Source organism: Euprymna scolopes, chromosome 18, assembly GCF_053919585.1.
Source record: "Euprymna scolopes isolate OS-2025 chromosome 18, ASM5391958v1, whole genome shotgun sequence".
NCBI classification, from domain to species: Eukaryota; Metazoa; Mollusca; class Cephalopoda; order Sepiida; family Sepiolidae; genus Euprymna; species Euprymna scolopes.
In genome coordinates, this window is record NC_136499.1 from 66,478,547 (window position 1) to 66,501,096 (window position 22,550).

General features: G+C 30.6%; 1 protein-coding gene across 1 annotated transcript in view; it reads left to right on the top strand.

Annotated features, from left to right (window-relative positions):
* Positions 1-22,550, top strand: part of LOC145297907 (protein MIS12 homolog) — a 293,967-nt gene that overhangs the window by 175,554 nt on the left and 95,863 nt on the right. Inside the window, exons 6-7 of the mRNA XM_080144242.1 lie at positions 4,040-4,160; positions 15,599-15,714. Of these exons, the coding sequence (XP_080000368.1) occupies positions 4,040-4,160; positions 15,599-15,714 (237 nt within the window). The remainder of the gene's footprint in view (positions 1-4,039; positions 4,161-15,598; positions 15,715-22,550) is intronic.

The following is a 22,550-nucleotide window of genomic DNA, read 5'->3' on the forward strand; positions in this document are numbered from 1 at the left end:
ACCGTGACAGGATAGGAACTTCGAATCTCCTAACTACATCCTCAGCAATTACTGCCTTTCTTAGTTGTTGTCTCCAGGTGAACATTATCTGAAGATAGTGGTTTCAATCCTACCCAAAGCTAGCCAGAGGCTTAGTTGGCCCAAACGTGGTGAGACAACAACTATGGAAGGCAGTAATTGCTGAGGATGCTGTTAGGAGATTCGGAGTTTCTATCCCGTCGCGGTAACCCATGACAAAGGCCAGAAGAATAGTTGGCCGAAACGTTGTGAAGCAACAACTAAAAAGATGAGGATAATAGTCTGCAATAAATAAATGAATAAATAATACTTATCTCAATAAACGTTCCAATTAATTAAAAAATAAGATTTTAAACTCCTCCCACTTAAGGTTACCAGTACTACAACCTAAAAGGTTACGGACAAAAAAAGAGCTATATTCCAAATATTTAATTCAGAAATTTACATTTTTATAAAATGAGGCCATTTACACTTATCAAAATTATAAGACCAAGAGTATAAATTGTTTTTTTTAGTTCAGTTACAGATTAACAATCACTGCATAAAGGTGTCACCATGCCTAAAGCAAGCAAATTTACCAAAGTTGAGCATGCTCAAATTCTAGCTTTCCAATAAGCAAGGTTTGTCAGAGCAGGTGATCATAGCTAAGGTAAATCGTAGTAAAACTGTGATTTGCAATTTTCTAGAATTTATACCCCTGGTCTTATAATTTTGATCAAGTGTAAAATGCCTCATTTAAAGAAAAATGTAAATTTCCGAATTAAATGATTGGAATGTAGTTTTTTTTTTTCCATAACATTTTAGGTTGTTGTATTGGTAACCATAAGTGGGAGGAGTTTAAAATCTATCCTTAAAAGAAAAGGTTTCAATTTAAAGATTTTCAAATGGTCTTAAATTTCTGATCAGAAGTGTACTTATTATTATAAAGATAATTCTCTATCGATTATTGTAGTAAACCTAATATATAGTAGTGAAATCAAAACTAAAATATATATGATTGGGTGCCATCAGCTAGAATCAAAACCAAAATATACAACCCTCCACCCTCATTCCTTAGCCTCTGAGCCAGGCCCATATGCATATATATATATATATATATATATATATATATATATACACTTTTATTACTGTTTTATTTGCTTAGTTACATTAGTTGCACATGTTTTGATTACCGAATCGTATCAGCGATCTGATAACTTCATTAGACTTTACAAAAATAATTATTATGATTAGGAAAAAAAAAGACATTAGAAAAAGCACAAAAAAATGAGGAAAAAGAACTTCAATCAGATATCAGCAGTAGTTATGTTATTAGACATTGGAAGGTTATAAGGAGCAAGGGAGAAGTTTAAAATTAGAGGGCAAAAGAAGGGCGTGAGGTGGGTAAAACTTTGAAGGCAGAGGGGGGTAGAAGGAGAAGGGTTAAGAAATAAGAGAGAAGAGAGAGACAGCAGTTAATATTGTGGTGCTAACTTGTTGCATGGAGATAGACATAAACATAACGTTTGGTCGTTGAATACATGTCATATGGAGTTTGACACGTTAAGTATCTATGCGGTTTGGGCGGGGAGTGTTGTTTGCAATAACTAAGATGCATCCTCTCAAAGTAAGTTTAATTACATCCAACTTAAGTGCATTTATTTAAACGAAGGATTAAATGCATCGACTAATATATATATATATATATATATAAATCCATCTGCCATCTCTTTTTTAAAAGATGGAATTGCCTAATCGTTGAAGACAAAACGCAAGCAAGCAAAGTCCACAGAGTTTTATAATTATATAGATGTAAAGGAAACAGTTTTTGGCATAATTATAAATAAACTAAACAAACGTTGATTACAAAATAATTTTTCCTTCAATTCTATGTACACACATAGATATATATTTTGTAGTCCTGCTCCAAAAACCAGCACTACAACAATATTTCTCTCTATGTACATGTGTTTCATAGAATCTTTTGTATCACAATTATATGATATGATTTCCTCTTCAGCATATTCTTTATCAATTTCAACTTAGATAATTTTTTAGTAGAAATAGTCACAATTAGTTCAAAAACAAAACAGTCTAGATGGATCTGATGCAATATTTTTTTCTATCATGACAGGGTGAATAAGTGAGCTTTTACATTAAGAGATCTTTAACATATATTTTTCTTTATATATATTTTATTTTTTTCGCATTTATATACTACTAGCAGTTTAGCCTGACTTTTCTCAGGCCCTATGTACTGTTCATAACTTTATGTGCAAATGTATATATATATATTAAGTTTGACTCATGTCTAGGTAACCTACATGTAAAATTTCAAAAATTGATGGAGGAGATTGGTAGTCTGCAAAGGTCAACTCTTTCAACTTTGACCTTTTGCCAGCCAAATTTTCGCCCAAAAACTGATTAAAAAGCTTGCTGTGTGTCTAAATATCCTTTATGTAAAATTTCAAATGTTTAGACCAAAAATTGGCTGAGTAATTTGGTGGAGACCGCAGAGGCCAAATTGTTTTTAACTTTGACCCCAATTTTGACCTCTCAACATTTGTTGTTTTGGGCTGAAATCAAATTAAAAAGTTTGATCCATGTTCAAGTAATCTACATCTAAAATTTCAAGTGTTTAGACCCAAAATTGGCGGAAGAGTTTGGTGGATTTTTCAAAGGTCAAATCGTTGAACTTTGACCCCTTGACAGCCAAATTTCTGGCTGAAAATGGATTAAAAAGATTTTCCCAAATCTCAATACCCCTTATGTCAAATCTCAAGTCTGTAGACTGAAAATTGACAGAGTAGTTTGGTAGGGAAATGTACAGACACACATACACAGACAATTTCACTTTTATAGATATATAGATTTTATAAAATTGGAAGTTAAATGGGCTTGAAATTTATCTTATAATCCCAAATAATCCTGGTATGAGCATTACATACACACACACATCTATATAAATAAAACAGATGTGTGCGTATGTGTCTTTTTGTGTATAAATATTTAACCAATAAACTTTTAAACTACTGGCCACATACCACGGAAATGAACAGAAAAAAGTAATTGCACATCAAGGATGGTTTATAAGAGTAAAATCTTTGTTTGGATGGGTGAAACCATGTACATGTATATCGGCAAGTTGAAAGATATGCAAACTATTTATTTCAGTTGGAGACACGGCTGGAGTGCTAAATGTTTTGGTTTCAATTCTAGCTTATTGCACTTAAGTCATTTTTCTTTTAAAACTTTTGAAATCACTAGTATATATTAGGCACAATATAATATTGAATAGAGAATTGGTTGTGTAATAATAAATACAAAATTTGCATGGATTAAAATATATTTAAGCATATTTTATGACCTGGCAAGGCTAATCCCCCCCCCCCCCGGATATAAATAAAATTACAAAGATAACTATTAGCTTTATATTAGAACCGATTGAAATAATAGAAAAATCAATACACTAGATAGATCAATTAAAGAATAAGAAAAATTGATATGGAAATAAGAATTGAATAGATTACAATATTTATAAATCTATAAAAATTAAAACCTGAAAATCCTCAACTCATGGATTTTCAAAGAGATACACTTTTTATCAGGATAAACATTAGTAAATAATGTATCACTTAGTAGCATACATTTGAAAGTACACATAAAACAAATTTTGTGGACTAGAAGGCATTTTCAGAATTAATGGAATGAACGAGTGGAAGTAAAAAATCAATTAATTAATAAATCAATCAATCAGTCTATGAAATTGTACTCTAAAAGATCCAAATGGAAAATAACTGCAATCTGAGGTGTGACTTGATTATAGTAATCTACTCACACCACGGATTGCACTCTCTTGTGTTAGGATCTTATTTCCAATTTCTCATTATTTAATTGATTAAATAAATATAAAGGGATAATTAATTAAATAAAAACAAAATGCTATGTTTTGGATGCATAATAATAAAAAAAAGTGAAATCCTGAATGTATTTCATCTTTCTGAATTTTTTTCTTATTGTTTGTATGCTTTTGTTTTACCAGATAAAAGTTGCCAATGCAAGACTTCGGGAAGAACTTGTCAACCTCGACATCTCACAGAAACAATTGGATTCAACTTTAGCAAAACTGAATGAATTGAGGAACTTAATGGCTGAGGCAGGAGGTATAATGTTTAATCTTATTTGAATTTATTGGCTAAATACATGATCTATGGACACTGTTAACTTATTAATAATACAAATTCAATAATTTTTATTATATATAATCTCCTCTTCTCTTCTATCTTCTACATAAATAAAATGAACTCATTTTTTTCCCTGTGTGAGTTTGACCTTAATAGGATTAAAAATCATGACATTACATTCAAATGTAATGTCCTCACACTTTAGCACGGGATCTGAGGAAAATGCATTTTTCTTATAATCTTAGTACAGAAATCCACTCCAAAAAGTTAAAAAAAAAAAAAAAAAAAGCAAAAAGGAAAAAAAATGGTACTCTTGCAGAATTGGATCTGGATCCTCGGGAGTTACCGTCAATCATGGCTTGGGCTCGACCAACATTCAGTGGATTAAGCCGAACGTTGCTAAAACGTTGAAACGGTAAATAGTTTTTTTCCCCCCTTTTTTTTTTTTTTAATTTGTTTGCGGTTTTGCTTTGTTTTGGTTTTTCCAATTTTTTATAACATTGTGTTTTTTTTATAATATTAAAACAGGGTCCCTCCCTCCTACATACACACCTCCAAACACCTGGGCAATGCCGGGTACCCCCCCACTAGTATATATATGTATATATATATATATATATATATATATATATATATATATATATATTTGTTTTTATATTAGTTTTTTACATATCCAATTTTTTTCATTTTTTTCATTTTTTTTTTATTTGGCAATTTATAACTACAATAAATTGCGGTTTCACTTAATGCCTTGATTAGAAATTCTAGCATTGCTACAAGTATAATTTGCTGATTTCTTTGTCTTCTGATGAGAAGAATAATAAGAATAGCATTCTTTGAAACTCCGCGGAATAAGGCCTACTACCCTTACAGTTCCTTGATATTTGTACATTTCGGTTTGAGTTCTTAGTTGCTTAAAAAATATGGATTGGCATTTTTCCGTCGGGTGAAACGCGACTGTACATTCCAGTTATTCTGTGGGTTACTTATGCCATTTTATAAATATCTTCTTCTTTTTTTTCCCTTTTTTTTCCTCCATTTATATTTTTTCTCTTTCTGTAGGGGGTGGGGGGTTGCGATTCGAAGGATTACTTAAACGAAACAACTAACATTGGATTCCAGTTTTTACAAGAAACTTTAACAGTCAGCCGCCAGCGTTCTTCAAATCTTGCACCGATTAGTGGCTTTAATATTTTTTTACTGTCTTTATACTTCTATTATGTTTGCACTTATTTCATACGTGATACTAGGGGAGGGGAAGCTGACTTTCTATTTTCGGATTAGTTACTTATTCATTATTTATTTCTATACATTGCATTTCTGAGAGTTTCATTAGAACAATTACTACTACGCTGTTGATATTGGAATCAGACGACATTCAAATTGGTTAACAGCGACAACAAAGAAAACAATATAGAAAAAGAAACCAAAACAAACCAATGTACAAAAAAATAAAAAATACGGTCAGTTTTCTGGTTTTATTTATTCATTTTTTTTTTCATTGAAACAAAGAAAAATAAATAAATAAAATTTAATAAACATATTTTCATTATACACGGTAAGTTTTATTTTTTTGAATTTTGTTTTTCCATTAAAAAAAAAAATTAGATTTAAATAAACATATTTACATTTTACGCAGTAACTTTTTGGTATTTTTTCTTTTTTTTCCCTTTGGTATTCTTTCATGTTCATTTTGTTTTTTATTCCTTTCAATTTTACGTGTCATATATTAGTTAAACCAGGGCGGGAGCATCTATAAATATAAAAGCTAAAATGTGTGGGTGTGTGTGTGGGTGTTCCTTCACCCTAAATTCGGCCTCCTCCTACTACTACGACAATGACGTCATGTTTGACCTAGAAAACGTTGACGTTAGTTTCAACCACCTGCAAGTGTTTTTAAAGGGTTAATTTTATCCGTTCTCAATTGTGTGTCTCTTTGGTGTAGAGATAACGTGTCAGGCATTTTTTTTTCCCTTTTTTATATATATTTTTTTAAAAATTTGTTTGCGGTTTTGCTTTGTTTTGGTTTTTCCAATTTTTTATATCATTGTGTTTTTTTTATAATATTAAAACAGGGTCCTCCCCTCCTACATACACACCTCCAAACACCCGGGCAACGCCGGGTACCCCCCACTAGTATGTATATATATGTATATATTTGTTTTTATATTAGTTTTTTACATATCCAATATTTTTTCATTTTATTTCATTTTTTTATTTGGCAATTTATAACTACAATAAATTGCGGTTTCACTTAATGCCTTAATTAGAAATTCTAGCATTGCTACAAATATAATTTGCTGATTTCTTCATGTCTTCTGATGAGAAGAATAATAAGAATAGCATTCTTTGAAACTCTGTGGAATAAGGACTTTGTAAATTGTTTTTGTTTAGTATTCCGTCGAACAATAAATTCAGATTGTAAAGTTCAACTTACAGTTTTAATTTTCTTTCTCTTATATATATACTAGCTGTACCCTTCCACGTGTTGTTGTGGCTCAATTTGCTGTAATGGAAAATTCTAATAAAAAGAGAAAATGCATGTTACTTATATTCTTAGTACAGAAATCCACTCCAAAAAGTTAAAAAAAAAAACAAAAAAACAAAAATGAAAAAACATGGTGCTCTTGCAGAATTGGATCCGGATCCTCAGGAGTTACCATCAATCATGGCTTGGGCTCGACCAACATTCAGTGGATTAAGCCGAACGTTGCTAAAACGTTGAAACGCTAAATAGTTTTTTTTTTTTATTGTATTAAAAAATGTGAGTTTTTAATTAATGTTTGGTGAGGGAGGGGTTACTATACACAGATTCGAAAAAGTTGTCCAAAAACGAATAAATGGAAGCAAAGATAAGGTAAATTACATTTCTACCTAACTGGATAATTTTTTAGTGTTTTTATTTAATGTAAAATGTTTAATCGGCTCGAAAAACTCAGTGTTTATCGATGTATTTCAAAAAGACAAATGGTTGCGGACTCTGTTGAATACGTTAAGTTTGAGAAAATCAGTTAAAAACTAAAAAAACTATACAAAACAGTGTCAGACACCCACTGATTATATGTTATTGTGACATAGGCCGACATATTCGGTGGGTTCTGACAGTATTTTGTATAAATTTTTAGTTTTAAATCATTTTCCCAAACTTAACATCATCAACAGTGTCCGCCACCATTTATATTTTTCAAATACACTGATAAACACTGTTTGTCGAGCCGACTAAGCGTTACAGTAAATAAAACAGGTTTGTATTACTAAACACAGAAACGAAAAAGTTGTCGAAAAATAAATATAACAAATAAATGTTATCAAAAGCAAGATAAGTTACTTTTCTACCTAACTGGATAAGATTTTAGTGTTTTTATTTAGTGTAAAATGTTAATCGGTTTGAAGACATGTAGTGTTTATCGGTATATTTGAAAAATACAAATGGCGGCAGACTGTGTTGAACACATTAAGTTTGGGAAAATGAGTTAAAACTAAAAAACTATACAAAATACTGTTAGGAACTCACTCAATATATGTTACCGTGACATAGGCAGACTTTTATTCGGTGGTTTTTAACAGTATTTTGTATAGTTTTTTAGTTTTAACTCATTTGCCCAAACTTAGTATGTTTAACACAGAATCTGCCGCCATTTGTAATTTTCAAATATAACAGTAAACGCTGTGTTTTTCGAGCCGAATAAACATTTTACATTAAAAAAAAAACTAAAAAATTATCCATTTTGGTAATAAAGTAACATATCTTGCCTTTGATAATATTTGTTATACATTTATTTTTTGACAACTTTTTCGAATCTATATGTACAGTAGTGCAAACCCAATAAAAACACTAAAAATTATCCAAATAGGTAGAAAAGTAACTTATCTTGCCTTTGAAAATATTTACTTATTATATATTTGTTTTTGTTGACAACTTTTCCAAGTCGTTGTGCAAGTACAAACCCGAAGGCGGTATTTTTCTGTCTAATTTTATTTTTGGTACCGCGCTTAAATTTAAATTTCACAATATCTTTTTTTGTGGGGAGTATTTTTTTTACATTAGGTCCATCTCCACAAGTTTATGAATAAGAAAATCTCATTTAAAATTTGCAGAGGCAAGTAGTTTTCGAGATATAAAGCCCTGTACTATGTACTATAATTCACTGGCGGCCATGAATAAACACTCCCAACCTCTCTATATTAAGAATGGCTTTTGGAATAAACACCACCCATGCCTAACCACGTGTTTTAACCTGTCTTTTGTCTGTTAAAAACGGCTTTTGGAATAAATATCATCATTCTCCCCATGTTAAGAACGGCTTTCGGAATACACCTCCCCAACCTACCCATGTTAAAAATTGTGGAGGTGGACCTAATGTGAAAATTTATCTTTTGTTTTTTTAATAAATTGTTAGTTGAAAGCACAGATTAGTGACAAAACACCATCCCCTCCCCTTTGGTAAGAATGGCTGAAAAAATAACTGTTCTTCGTAGAAACTTTTCTGTATTTCACTGAACAGTTTCTGGTGCTAATGCACTTACTGATCTGCACTATTTTTTAAATTGTATTTCCAAGTTTAATTAAAGTTTTATGATATGCTTTTTTATTCAATTGTAAGGTTAAAGTACAGAATAGGTACAAAACACCCTCCCCTCCCCATGTTAAGAATGGCTTTTTAAATAATAACGTTATTATTTCAGCGCGGATCAATAAGTGCATGTACCCAATTTCTTTAATAAAGAAAAAGCATTCATATTTTCTTATATAAAAACAACTTCTGTAAAAAAAAAAAAAGAAAAAAAAGTGTACTTTTAATTTTGTTAAAAAGGTTTCCTTAAAAAAAACAAAAAAATAACTATGGTAAAAAAAGCAAAAAACAAAACATTAATCGGTACTCATGCAGAGAGTGATCCGTGCTGAAATAATGTTATTTAAAAAGCCATTATTAACAAAGGGAGGGGAGGGTGTTTTGTACCTAATCTGTACTTACTTACAATTGAATAAAAAAACATATAAAAAACATATAAAAAAACTTTAATTAAACGTGGAAATACGATTTAAAAAATAGCACGGATCACTCTCTGCATTAGCACCAATTATTATTTAAGCATGTTACTAATCTGTAAATTTTCTTAAAAAAAAAACTATACTTTCACCTAACAATTTATAGTTTTAATAATAAAAAAAAGTTCATATTTTCTTATATTAAAACAATTGTTTAAAAAAACAAAATGAAACAAAAACAAAAAAAACAACTTTGACCTTTATGCTTCAACTCAAAACGCAAGCGAGCAACTTTTTTTTTGCCTAATATAATGAAGAAAAAAATTTTAAATTAAAAAATTTGGGAGATAAACAAATGAATTATGTTTTTTTTTACTTATCGAGTAAACAGAAAATGAAGTCTTCTAATTCGTCTTGTCAAATCATGGTGTATGAAATGAATTGAAACAGAAGTTCAGTTCTACCAACAAAACAGGTCCGCAGTATCAGCTTACGAAAAATATTTTTATTTTATTTAATATTTTTATAATTGGCAATGTTAATTTATTTTAATAACATAGAAACATCCCTCGACTCTAAAGATGAATTGTCTGAAAATTTCAAATAAATTGGTAATGCAGAAATATGGTTTTATCGATTTTGAACGAACCAAGAATTACATTTTTATATATATAATGTATATATATATATATATATATATATATATATATATATATATATATATATATATAGCAATTTCCTGAACAGAAGTTTTGCACCACTTTTTTGTTACCTCCATGAAGATTTAAATAAAGATATAATGTTTATAAATTTTTATATAAGTATTGATGATTTGTATCATTTGGATTTCTTGAGTTGTAAGCTATGTTTGGTTTCAAGAGTTTCTGATGGGTAGTTATTCTGTATAAGTCCTGGAGATGACAAATTCTCACGGGACAGCTGTTCTGTACAGATTCTGGACTTTATAATTTTGCAGCCAAAGAGCAAAAGACCCTTCTCCTATTGACACAAAAAAAATATGTGCAAGGTTGCTAAAAAAGTTTAATTTTTATGGAGCAATTCTGGTTTCTGATATATTGATAGCAGAACATGAATTAATTTGATTTGTCAGTTCTTAGCAGCAGCGTTTATAAATAGAATCTCCCAACTGTGAGGGACCATACCCCCATAATGAGTCAAAACTATTGCAACAGGATTATTTGTAATACTGTTCTCATTTTGAGTGTTATCCACACAACGTTTCTCATGATGTAGTCTCTGACTTTTTTCAAGTGTATCCTGTTGAACTCTGGAATTTGCGCAGAATTTGGAAGGAATGCATTATTTAATCCATGGAGGTAACATACTTTTATTCCGTTATCCATGATCAAGTAGAAGTCTTAAGCAATTTGCATTTGTATACATTTTATCAACTGCACTTAGTATTGAACCTTCAATGTCCAGAAGAGTGTTATTCACAATGGAATTTTACCTAGTATTTTATCCACGATACCACAAGTCCTTTTTTTTTATGGAAATCACTTGAGACAAAACACTAAGCCATGTGATGTAAAGAGCTAACAAGAACAAAAGCTAATTATTGCAAAGACAGATGCCTATTGACGTTAATCTTGAATAGACGAAGGCTGTAAGCAGAAAGAATGATTTTATGAGAAGCAGAAATAGCAATGGATTTAATAGATGAATAGATGAAAGATTGGAGGAGAAAGAAAAACCAAGAAGTTTCAGAGTCAATTTCTCATCAAGAGCAGAGTCATTTATAAGAATCTCAGGAACATCCTTGTGGACAATTTTAGTATGACTTTTCAGAGAATTAAACCTATTCTTTTATTTTCTTCTTTTTTGAACTGTACAATCATACTATTTATCACTATAGACCTCTACTCACCAAATCTTCTTATTCCAATTTACATGATTTTGATTTGAAAAAATGTCTCAAATTTAAGGTCTTAAGAGGAATTTTCATTAATCACAAGATGATATTATGTTTGTAACGATTTTTCCACTTGTTCAAAGCCTGCATTCTTAGTGATACACTATGAAAATTTACTTCTGGACCAATAGCCAGATAGGAAATTTCCAATAAACATTGAATGATCATAAATCGATAGCTAATTTAGCTACCCAAATAATTTTGTCATTATCATTTGTTTTGCAAAGATTTATGTCTCCACATTAAAAGTCTTTATAATGAAAATAAAATTTTGGTTTTGGATGTGTAGTTGTATAGGGTTTAAAGCAGGTAATTAAATTTCAGAAATAATGGAATGTTTGGTGTATGGAATAGTGGATAATCATCCAAACAGACTACTAAAAATAATAGCATCTCTAAAGCAAACAGATATTTTGGTTGAAAAAGACTAAAAAATAAATAACATCTCACAAACATTATTAAACTTCAGATTAAAAACATAACTATGCACATTGAATATTACCATTACTTGTAAAGCTAATGCCAGTGAATATATTTATACCTGTATGTTTGCTTTTGCACATACTGAAGATTTTTCTTTATTTCATACAATTATTGATATTAAAAAAACAAAAAAAACTTTAATTCAACAAATCCTGTTTTGGTTATTAAAACTTTTACTTAAGTACTTACTAGTCTGGGTGCCTGGCATTGCCCGGGTATTTGGAGGTGTAGTAGGTAGGCAGGCTCAAATCCGTACCCTGAAGGAGGAAAACAATGTGAAAAAAAAAAACAATGTGACATCTTTGCCGTTGCATCTATCACCAAACCGGAAGTGGCAAAGGTTTAAATTAAGGCTAGTCAATTGAAAAGAGGAGATGCTTTCGAAAATATTGGTGAAAAAAAAGTGACATCTCCTTGTAGATAAGAGCCCAGTTGAAGATGAAAGAATTAATGTTTTTAGCCTATTTTCCGATATTTGTCGTCTGAAGGGTTGAGCTTCAAAATGATACTGATCTTGTGAAAATCCATCGCCTCTGTTGAAAGTTTTAGGCAGACATACACACATACATACATTTAAACAGATAGGTGAGATTTATCTTATAGATTGCACAATGCATTACATATTTTCATTCCCTTCATAGAATCACCACTATTCAAAAATATTGCTATGGAGAATATTTACACTACTTTTATTTTAAGTAAAAGTCCACTTGAACATGAACATAAGTTAAAACACAAAATAGAAGAACGTTTATTGTTGTTTTGTTGGCTATTCTAATAAATGCCCATTACATTTTAGATTGTTCGTAATTTTAATGAATCCTCTTCGAATAAAAGATCCTGCCAACAATTACAGTTTTTATGTTATCGTGAGGGGGCATAATCAATTGCTTCCTTGCAATATATTCTTAAACATTTCTTATTTTGGTTACGTATATTTTTATTTTTGTACATAAACATTCCTTAATGATAATTATAAGGCAGCTTAATATTGGTACGTATGTGGAATAAGGACCATACGATCATCAACATTTTTTGAGTTGTCTATGAAAAAGGCCAAAAGGTGCCAAAACACTGAACCAATAAAATCATAGTAACCAAAATCCTTTAAGTTGCTACCATTAGTTTATTATTAAAAAATATAAATATTTATTTTAATTTGAAAAAAAATCATGAAAAACAAAAGCAAAAAAATATTTTTGTTTTTTGTTAATAAAAATAAATATTTATTCATGAAACTTTACAATTAGAGATTTTTTTATTGATTTGAAATTTAATTTTCTTAGTTTCGTAAAGATTGCCCAATAAAAATGCTGAGCCAATAAAGTCGTATTTAGCAGCCAATGTCCTTTAAGAAAACATTTATTTACTATGATTGCTTTATTATGAAGAACTAAATGTGAATATTTATTTATTTGCAAAAAAAAAATTTTTATTTAATTAAAAAAAAATTTTTTTTGCTATCATTAGTTTATTGAACCAAAAATATGAATCTCTAACTTTGATTTGAAAAAAAATCATAAAAACAAAATTGAAAACATATTTTTGTTTGTTATCAGTTGTTTGTTATTAAGAAAAATAAATATTTATTCATTAAACTTTACAATTAGTCTTTTTTTTTTTTTTTTTTTTTTTGTTAAAGTTGTGTAAATATTGCCCAATAATTATTCATTGTAGTTTCATTTTAACAACAAAAAGAATATTATTTTTATTTTTTTCAGTTTGCTTTTATTTGTTTTTCTTTCCTCTTTCTTTGGTCCCACTGTGACATCACCGTACATGTCAATGGCTTTGTTATATTAGTAATTGTATTGGGATCTGGGAAAAATATTGGAATTGTCAGTAATCATAAATAGATTTCCAATAAAAAAAATTTTGATCAATATTCGTTTCAATTATTTATAACTTAAGAACCAGGCATATTCGGTATATACATAAGAAATAATTTTGAAGTTATGACATTGATTTTTCCAAACATCCTGTATATGAAGCTCTGCAAAAGATGTATCATAGGTGCTTTTGTCTCAATAGAAGAAAGGCAGTATTCTCTGTGAATGTTCCTGCTTTATGAAACGGCCTTCCAGAAGAGGTAGTGATGATGCCTACCATATCTAAGTTTAAAGTTGTCTTGAACAAACATTCAGACTGTATACAAATGTACATCTCTTTTAACTGTCTTTTTACATGGCTTGTTGCACTTTGCTATTTTTTTTTATTTATTTGATTTTATATGTCGCTTAGAAGAGTCTGTTATTTAACAGTGGGTGTAACTGTCTCTCCTAAATAATAGTTATATAAACACGTGTTGACTGCATACAGTAGTATTAACATGTGTGTGTGTGTGTGTGCACACACAAACACTCGCATAAAACCTGCTTCAGTTTTAGCCCTGTTTTTTTTCTGTTGTTTTATAACATTCTTCTTGATTAGTTGCTTTCAAAGCTTTAGCACTGATAAATCTGTCCATGGGGAAAATGATTGCTCTGCTTATCAGTAGTGTCTTTCACAACAGATAATGGTTTCTTATTATTGGTTTTTCACTCTGTTTCTACGATTAACACAAAACTAAAGGACAATCAATAGTTGCAAAGCTTGAGATATCTATTACTTCTGCTACCAATGGAGATTTGGTACCTGTTTTTCTGAAACCGGGATTATACTTTTACGTCTATTACTAATAGTGTTTTCTTATCTGTCTCTTTGAAGCTGAAACTGTACTATTACTTCTATTAATAATGGAGATTTGATATCACTCTGAATCAGGAACTATATTATTACTGCTATTAATAATGGAAATTTAGGATTGTCTCTCTGAAGTTGAAGCTGTATTACTATATTTTAATGCTGAATTCAGTTTATTATACTATTTCAGGCTATTGAACAATATTTCAATGTTAAATTCAGAGTGGGTGGGTAGTGTAGTATCTGTTTTGTTCTCATAAGAATATCCTCCTGACTCCTGAAAAACATAAATATAACCAACATTTACAACTGCCCTTTTTTATATTAAAGACTAGCCGGGCTACTTGGTGGTGCTCAAAACAAAAGTGACATACTTCTATTAAAACTTCTGTCTCTTTATCTCTCTCTATCTTTCTCTCTATCCCCTTTCTCTATTTTTATCCTCCTTCTGTGAACTTGACCTGCTGTCATAACTGTTCATCTACTATCCAGATCTAATTTCCCTCTGAGGTCATTTGAACTAAGCCTGTATTTAAGAGTCACAGCACATGTCTATTGCTTCATTCTCATATCATTTCTCTCCATGCAATGCATGTCCTCAATCTTATTTAGCCAGTTTTCACTTTCATACATTATCATACTGCATACACATACCTGATACATATTTCCCATAGTTGACAATAGTAACACTCTGCTGGTTAGTAATGACAGTCATTTACTCCATTCATTCTTAACTCTTGCAATTACCTTAGCAATTTCTCTACTTTGTGCTCCAATGGTATTATCAACGTAACAAAATGCCTGAACAACCTCAATAACTTAACTATCCAGATATACTTTCTCCATATCTGAGTTCTTATGCATCTCCATTGTTGTACCCATCTTGTCCACAAAACTGGTTATCCTCATTACATCCAATAAATACTTTTTTCACTGCAAATTTTCTGGATTGACCTATTTTGCATCGAAAGCCATGTTTAATTTTAGAAGAGTTTTCGGTGGGTAGCTAATCTGTATAAGTCTTGAACTATAAAAGTTTGCAGACAAAGAGCAAGAGTCCTTTTTGTGTGGACACGAAAAAATTATTTGTGGGAATTCTAAAATAGTCAGTATATTTTATTGAGTGATTCTGGTGTCTGTTTGGTTGCTCGCAGAGCATGGTTCCATTTTATTAGTCAGTTAATTCCTATTGCCAGTGTCTATAAGTAGACGCTTTCAATTTTCTTTAATTATACTCTTCTCATTAAACCAAAGATATTGCAACAACATAATTCGTAAAAATTTCAATTGGTTTTTTATTAAAAAAATCTATCTTCTCTGTTCTTTCAGTTACTCATCCCCATGAGGCTCTATTGGCCACGGAAGAAAACATTGTTAAATCTAAAGCACTTATTGCAAAAATTATGAACGATTCTCCTCCGTCTCCCACATTGGATGGCATCTCGGTGAGTAAACTATTATTAAGCTAATAGGTGTTGGCTGAAGGCACGGATAGCAAAATAGAGAACATTAAAAAAAATGTGTATAACAACATTTTTTTTTTTTTTTAAAGATTTCTGTCTCTCTCTCTTTCTACACATCCTTAGTCTGATTGTCTCTCTCTCTTTGGCAACTGGTTCAGTATAATAATCAGTGATAAATGTGTTCTGAATTTTCTGGTATTTCAGATTTTAGCATATGGGAGATATAATCAAATGCTTCAAAAAAATAAAGTGAAGAAAGCAGATGATTTGAACATCAAAGAAACTTTTATGAAGTCCATTAAAATAACAATTCCCTGACAAGCACAAAAGATGGAGGGGGGGGGGATGATGAAGCAACAAAAACTATCAGAAAATTACCAGCTGAAGAAATTTGAAAAAAGTTAACTCAAATCTATGTGTGTGAACTAAAGTTGCATCTTTTCCAAAGATGTAATTTAATATATAGATATTTTGTCCATATTTTATTAGTAACCTTTTAAAGTTATAGTTTCAGCATAGATCATCGTATTACAAATGATCTTCATTTTTAGTTTGTTATATCGGTATTGATTTAAAAAAATATAGTTTTGTTAGTAAAAGATATTGTTTTTCAATTGAAATGCATGTAAAATTTGCAGCTCAGCTATCACCAGAAGCTACCACAGCCTTTTATTTTATGTGCCCACATCCCTAAAGTTTCACATAATCATCACTTCTATCAATACAAAATATTTTCCAGGTTTATTGAAAAATGTCACTTTAATCTATAAAAGAAAGCAGGAAAGACAAAAGTCATCAGCAGCTGACTAACTTTGTGATGTTGTAACAACTACTAAGTGAATGCAATTTTTCTGACTTTGTCCACTGGTTTGGTCCCTGGTGACCCCTCAAATGGGATACTAACTTAAAGCCGTGAAAGGAAATCTCCCTGGCTATTCCATGGATGTCTCTCTGGGCAGAATCCTCAGTCAGGCTTGTCATGACTCAGAGAGTGTATCTCGGTAGGTTCACATCCAGGGCGCAAAAATTTCTTCCAAGTTCATCCCCATCAATACATTTTTATAAAGTAAAGTCTGTTTATATATTTGTACCTACAGAATTCTGAAACTTATTAACTGATCATTATTAATTTTTAAACATATCTTCTGTGCATAAGGAGTCCAAATGTGGTATATATTTAGTTTTATACAAAGGGGTAGAAGCTGTTTGTGAAAATTTAGATACCACCAATTTTTATGAAATTCTAACATTATGTATTCGATATCAATTAATAAATATTCCTCAAATTTCAGTTTTTAGAGTATTTGAAAGGGATATTTGGGGTCATAATGTGAAAATTTAAATATGCCAGATTTACTTTGAATTTGATCCAATGAAATAAGATAGCCTGAATTTCTTCAGCTTATGCATTAAATTTTACAAATGCCCTATAATCAAAATCATGTAATAGATTTATGTATTGATATTTATCCTCATAAGGAGACATAAGTGATGTAAAACTGTTCTGTTTGTGGAATTAATTTTACCTGTCTTTGGATGCAAAATTCGTCTAATTGTATATAAATAGAAAATTGCAAAATTGAAAGTTGCATCATTTGTAATCAGACTCTATGGATTGGTAGACATATTTTCTGAAACATTTTACAAGTTGATGCATTGTAGTCAATATGTAACTTTTATTTGAAACGTATGTGTGTGTATATACAGCCGGTGACAATGTATCTCCTTTCCAAGTGTTTCATTATAAATGTATAAAGTTGCAGATGAAAAACTTGTCCTCAATTTGACATTGTAATACAGATTAGTTTACATTCCAGCAATTCCATTCAGCAACTTGGAAACTTTCGAGACTAATACGAACAACGGGCTTCACAAAATCTACCAATATTGTGGTGAGATGACAGTTAGATTGGTCATTGTCATCTGATATGTTGCATATCTCTATTTTTGTTAGATATTTCAGCCTTTCTCTCTCTCTCCCTATCTTGCTTTCATACATACGTTTCACTCTCTTTTGCATATGTGCTCTCTCTCTCTTTCTGTTTGTTTTTTGCTTTTCGCATTTCCCCCCAAAAACGCATTAGTTTGACTTTTGTCTCTTTATTTTCTTTATCAAAACTCACTGTTGCTATTTGTGTTATGATTTTCAATAGGTTTGTTTGTGAGATGATCATAATTGATGAGCATTAAAGATGGGTAAACTCTCATATCATTACATCTAAATCTTTCCAGCTTCATTCCCTGCTGAAGAAAAAACACAAGTTCCTTAAAATGTCTCTATTTATTTGTTTTCCTAAAATGGTAAAGTTAAACACAAGGTCATGTTTTTTTATGTAGTAAAAAATCCAGCTCTCCAAAGAGGCCATTCTGGATTGTGATGGTATAGAAAGATTTCTCTCTCACTGATTCAGGACATAAGAGATATTATGCTTTAATTCGAACATTGAATGGTTCTCGTCTTAGGGAGGCTGCATGTTTTGACAAGCTTCTGTGCTTGACCTTTATTCCTGATCTGAAATGGAATGCATACATCAAATCCGTTGGCAAGGCCACTGGAAAAATGGTAGGATCCTTCTACCACTCTAGTAGATATCTCACTCCTGATACAATTCTCTATCTATATAAAAACTAGGTATGACCAATGATGGAGTACTGTTGCCACATCTGGGCAGGAGCTGCTAGAAGCAGCTTATCCTGCCTTGACAGAGTTCAAAATAGACTTTGTAGCTTAGTGGGGGATACCCTTTTCTCTTCCCTGCAAATTCTTTCCCACTGACTTTTCATTTCCTGTTATTCTTAACTTACGCTTTTATATCCAACTTAGTCTAGTCGCCCAATATATAACAACTGTATGTGTATCAAATAAAATGCAATGATTGAAATTGTGCTGTTTGTGATAAAAAGTGTTGCATGAAATGATCGAGCAATCTGGTGAGCAAGTATTTAAAAAAAAAAAAAATCACAGTCACTATCACATTTGATACATGTAAGATTCAATTGCAGCATTTTATTTCTATGAAAAAACAAAAAGATAAAACAAAAAGACAGATGATATCCTGATGCTTGTTGGTATAAAGATGGACGTCTTTCCATTATATAATATATTCATAGAAGAAAGAAAAGATTTTTTTTCTTTAAAGAAATGGTTTATTGTTTCATTCATTTTCAAAGAGTCGTCCAACATTTATACGTTTTCTTTTGACGATCTCAAAGCATGATGCTCTGATTGATTATGATAATAGTAAAAATATTTTATTTCCAAAGAATTCATCCTACACACAATTATTTAACTATTTATTTAAACTTGTATAATCACGCTGTAATAAATGATGGCATTACTATTTTTATTGCTTTCCAACATCTTCATCATTAACACCTTGCATTAGATTTATGTGAAAGTTTACCCAGATGTTTTTAACACCATCTTTTCATGAGTTCGAAACATTAGAATTTCTATTATCTTTTTTGTTTTTTTTGCAAGGGAATCACCACTTATCAAGGCCCTGAGGCCACTCGAGGACATTTTAAGGACATTCTATATATAAAGAGCAGTTGTCTATCCAGCTGTAAAACTAGAATATTTAGATCAGAAAACGTGTAATAATTCAGCATCTTTCCTTTATTTTTCAAGAAAATGCTCTCTTCTTTAAAATCTTTTTTTTTTATTAATTTTTTTGATAAATATTATCAATCTGTCTATTCTCGGATCTACGAATTTGTATTTCTTTACTCTCGATTTTAAGTCAGAAATACTCTTAATTAAGGTTTCTTATTGCACCATGAAATGAGCAATCCAAACTTGTTTTTCTCCCAGATGTTAGATTTCAACCACAAATTTAATTTCACTTGAGATACACTAATGAAACCCATTCATAATAAAATATGGACTGAATCTATGATTACCAATTTTTAAAAAAACAACAAACATATGAACTAATGAATTTCTAGGACATAACATCTATCTCAGATAATAAAAATAACAGGAATTTGATACTAGTTAAAAATTCTCTCCCTACATATCTATTTTTGAATAATTAATTCTTTTCCATTCTTTATCTCCATAATTTTAAGTGATCTTTTTCTATTTTTCACCAATCGTTTGCCTCAATGATTACTTGGATATAGAAATGTTAAATACATTTGCAGACAACTCATTGAAGCAGAAATCATTGCCAATTTCAATGACATGATCAGACAGAATATTGGATTTCTTCAAATCATGCCAATTTCAGTAATATAAAAAAAAAAGAATACTAAAGAAAATATGTGGTTGGATGCTGGATAATGTAGTCATATTTCCTCATATATTGCTGACTTTATGACATCCCAATTTTTTTACCTTCTTCCATTCTTTAATCTGAATAAAATAGAATTTTCAGTTTTTTCTTTATTCTCCCCTTTCCCTTCATATTGTCTCACAACTTTATTTTTATTTTACTTTATTCCCTCTATTGACCTGTTACGATGATATCACCGTCCAATTCTCACGTTTAATCCTCAACTTGTCTTTTGTCACTGACTATTATCTCCCACGTTCTACGCAACCATCATATACCTTTTTTCTATCAGCTATTTCTTCTTACTCTCACATTTTTTTTATTTGCTAACCATTTGTTTTCGTATCTATCCAAGTGTTTGTTATGCCACATACCTAACTAGCCTAGAAATCACTTATAATTATTTTTCAATTCTCACAATATTATATTCAAATTCCAGCAATGCATTATTCCCTATTCCAAAACTTGACCTTGCACACTTTTCATCAGAATTAATATTACCCTCACCTACCCAAACCCCAGAGTAAATCTTGTTATAAAAATAAGAAATTTCAACTCTGAACATTGTTTTAGTTACATAATGTGAATGGTAAAGACAGATTTAAATCTGATCTTGGAGGAAGGTTAAATCTGGATAGGGAGATGTGTGCAGAACAGGAGACTTTGATGGCCATGATTGCACTTTGGAAGAATGAATGAGAGTTATCGGATTAGTAGATATAGAACAATTGAAGTAGCACAGTCAATTCACAGAGTCAGGTGAAGGATAACATGGGAGGAAGTGATGAGTATGGATTTGAGAGAAAGAAGAATAAAGACTTGGTCAGAGATAGGTTAGTTTAGAATTTTTTACAAACCATCTAACACATACTAGCATATAAAATAGATGTTAAACCGAGCGTGTCAAAATATGTCATGCAGAAGTTGACATTTAATCAATTCGTTCACTTCTGACATTGCTTTTATCTTTCTGGCTGAAAATTACATTTTTTTTCCCTGCAAAAAAAAATAAAAAAAATAAAAAATAAAAAACAGCAACAAAGACAAACCTAAAAAACTAAAACAGATTAGTACAGTTGTTTGATATTTTTTTTTTGTGTTATAATTTTATTTTAAACTATTGGTATTTACCCAGTGTTGTTCATGTCATGATTTATTGCTGGTCGGAAGGTTTATTTAGGAAAAATAATTTCAAATATAGCCAGATTTATGATTTTTGCCTTGAAAGAAAAGTAAAAATAACATAATATAACGTCAAGTTGTATATATATAAAAAAAATGAATAGTGCAGGGGTTCTCTTAAAAAAAAAAGCTGCCACTGAAAAAGAGCATTTGTAATATGAGGCCAAGTAATAAAAAAATTCTAACCGTGATTAATTTTATAACTACAGCTTATGTCTTTCTGATAGAAATTTACATTTGCCGGAAGAAAAAAGAAACCTGATGCAAAACTGTACTTGCTTTATATTTTATATCTATCTGGTATTATCCATGTGGTGATATATTTCTATTCCTGTTTTAATCAGATATTTCGAATATCGACTTATGATAATTATCATAGGTATTCAAGTAAAAAAAAAAAACTATCTAAGAACACCCCCAAACACATAAAATGAAAGTGCTGTCAATGGTCCTGTTGTCATAACTTGGATTAGTAGAGAGCATGAGTTATATAACAGTGCTTCTCCGATCTCGCTTGTTGAACATTGTGTCATTTTCAGACATGATAGAAGGCTTCTATTGCTCTTGTGGATTTGTATACAACTGGCCAACTAGTAGATGGTCTGCAACAGAAAAAGAAAACCGGGTTTCATAAAACGGAAATGGAATCATGTTGTCTTTTCTAGGCCACAATTTTATCGTTCCACCCCATAATATATAAATGTCATTTATTTATTGTTTTATTTGCAATACTTGAACAAATTCAAGTTGTGTATATTATTATTATTTTTAAACATAGCCATGATAAGAACAGTAGTCTGAACAATACAAAGACATTTCTTTTTGTCTTGTCAGTGCATACAAATGAATGACTGCAATCCACAAAACTGTTTTTTTCCTCCAGTTTTATAAGATATTTAATGCAACGATATCGTTTCCTGTTCTACAGCCTGTATTTGCTGATCATGAAAAGGATTAAAAAATACGTTGATAAGAAGAACTCAGAATAGCAGCCCCCCTTCACCTTTTATTTGTTTCTTTCATTTTCTCTTTTACTACATGCCGTTTTTAATAGACACACTAAAGAAAAACAAATGATGTACCCCTCCATATCTACCTGTATTTATAAAGTCAAACCATTTGTTGTACTAGCACTGAAATGAAATGGCCTGCTTCCTCTTCACGATAGAAGTAAAAACTGTCATGTTAGTGCGATCGAGGTGTACTGACTTGCATTTTTCTTTGCAGAAACACGCTCTCATTAATTATTTGTTGTTTTTGTTTTGTTTTCTTATTTAATCTGTTTATTATTTTGCACAGTTTACAAATATTTCCTGTGTTGGAAATAAATGCTTAACATTTTGGTTGAAAAGAGTCTTT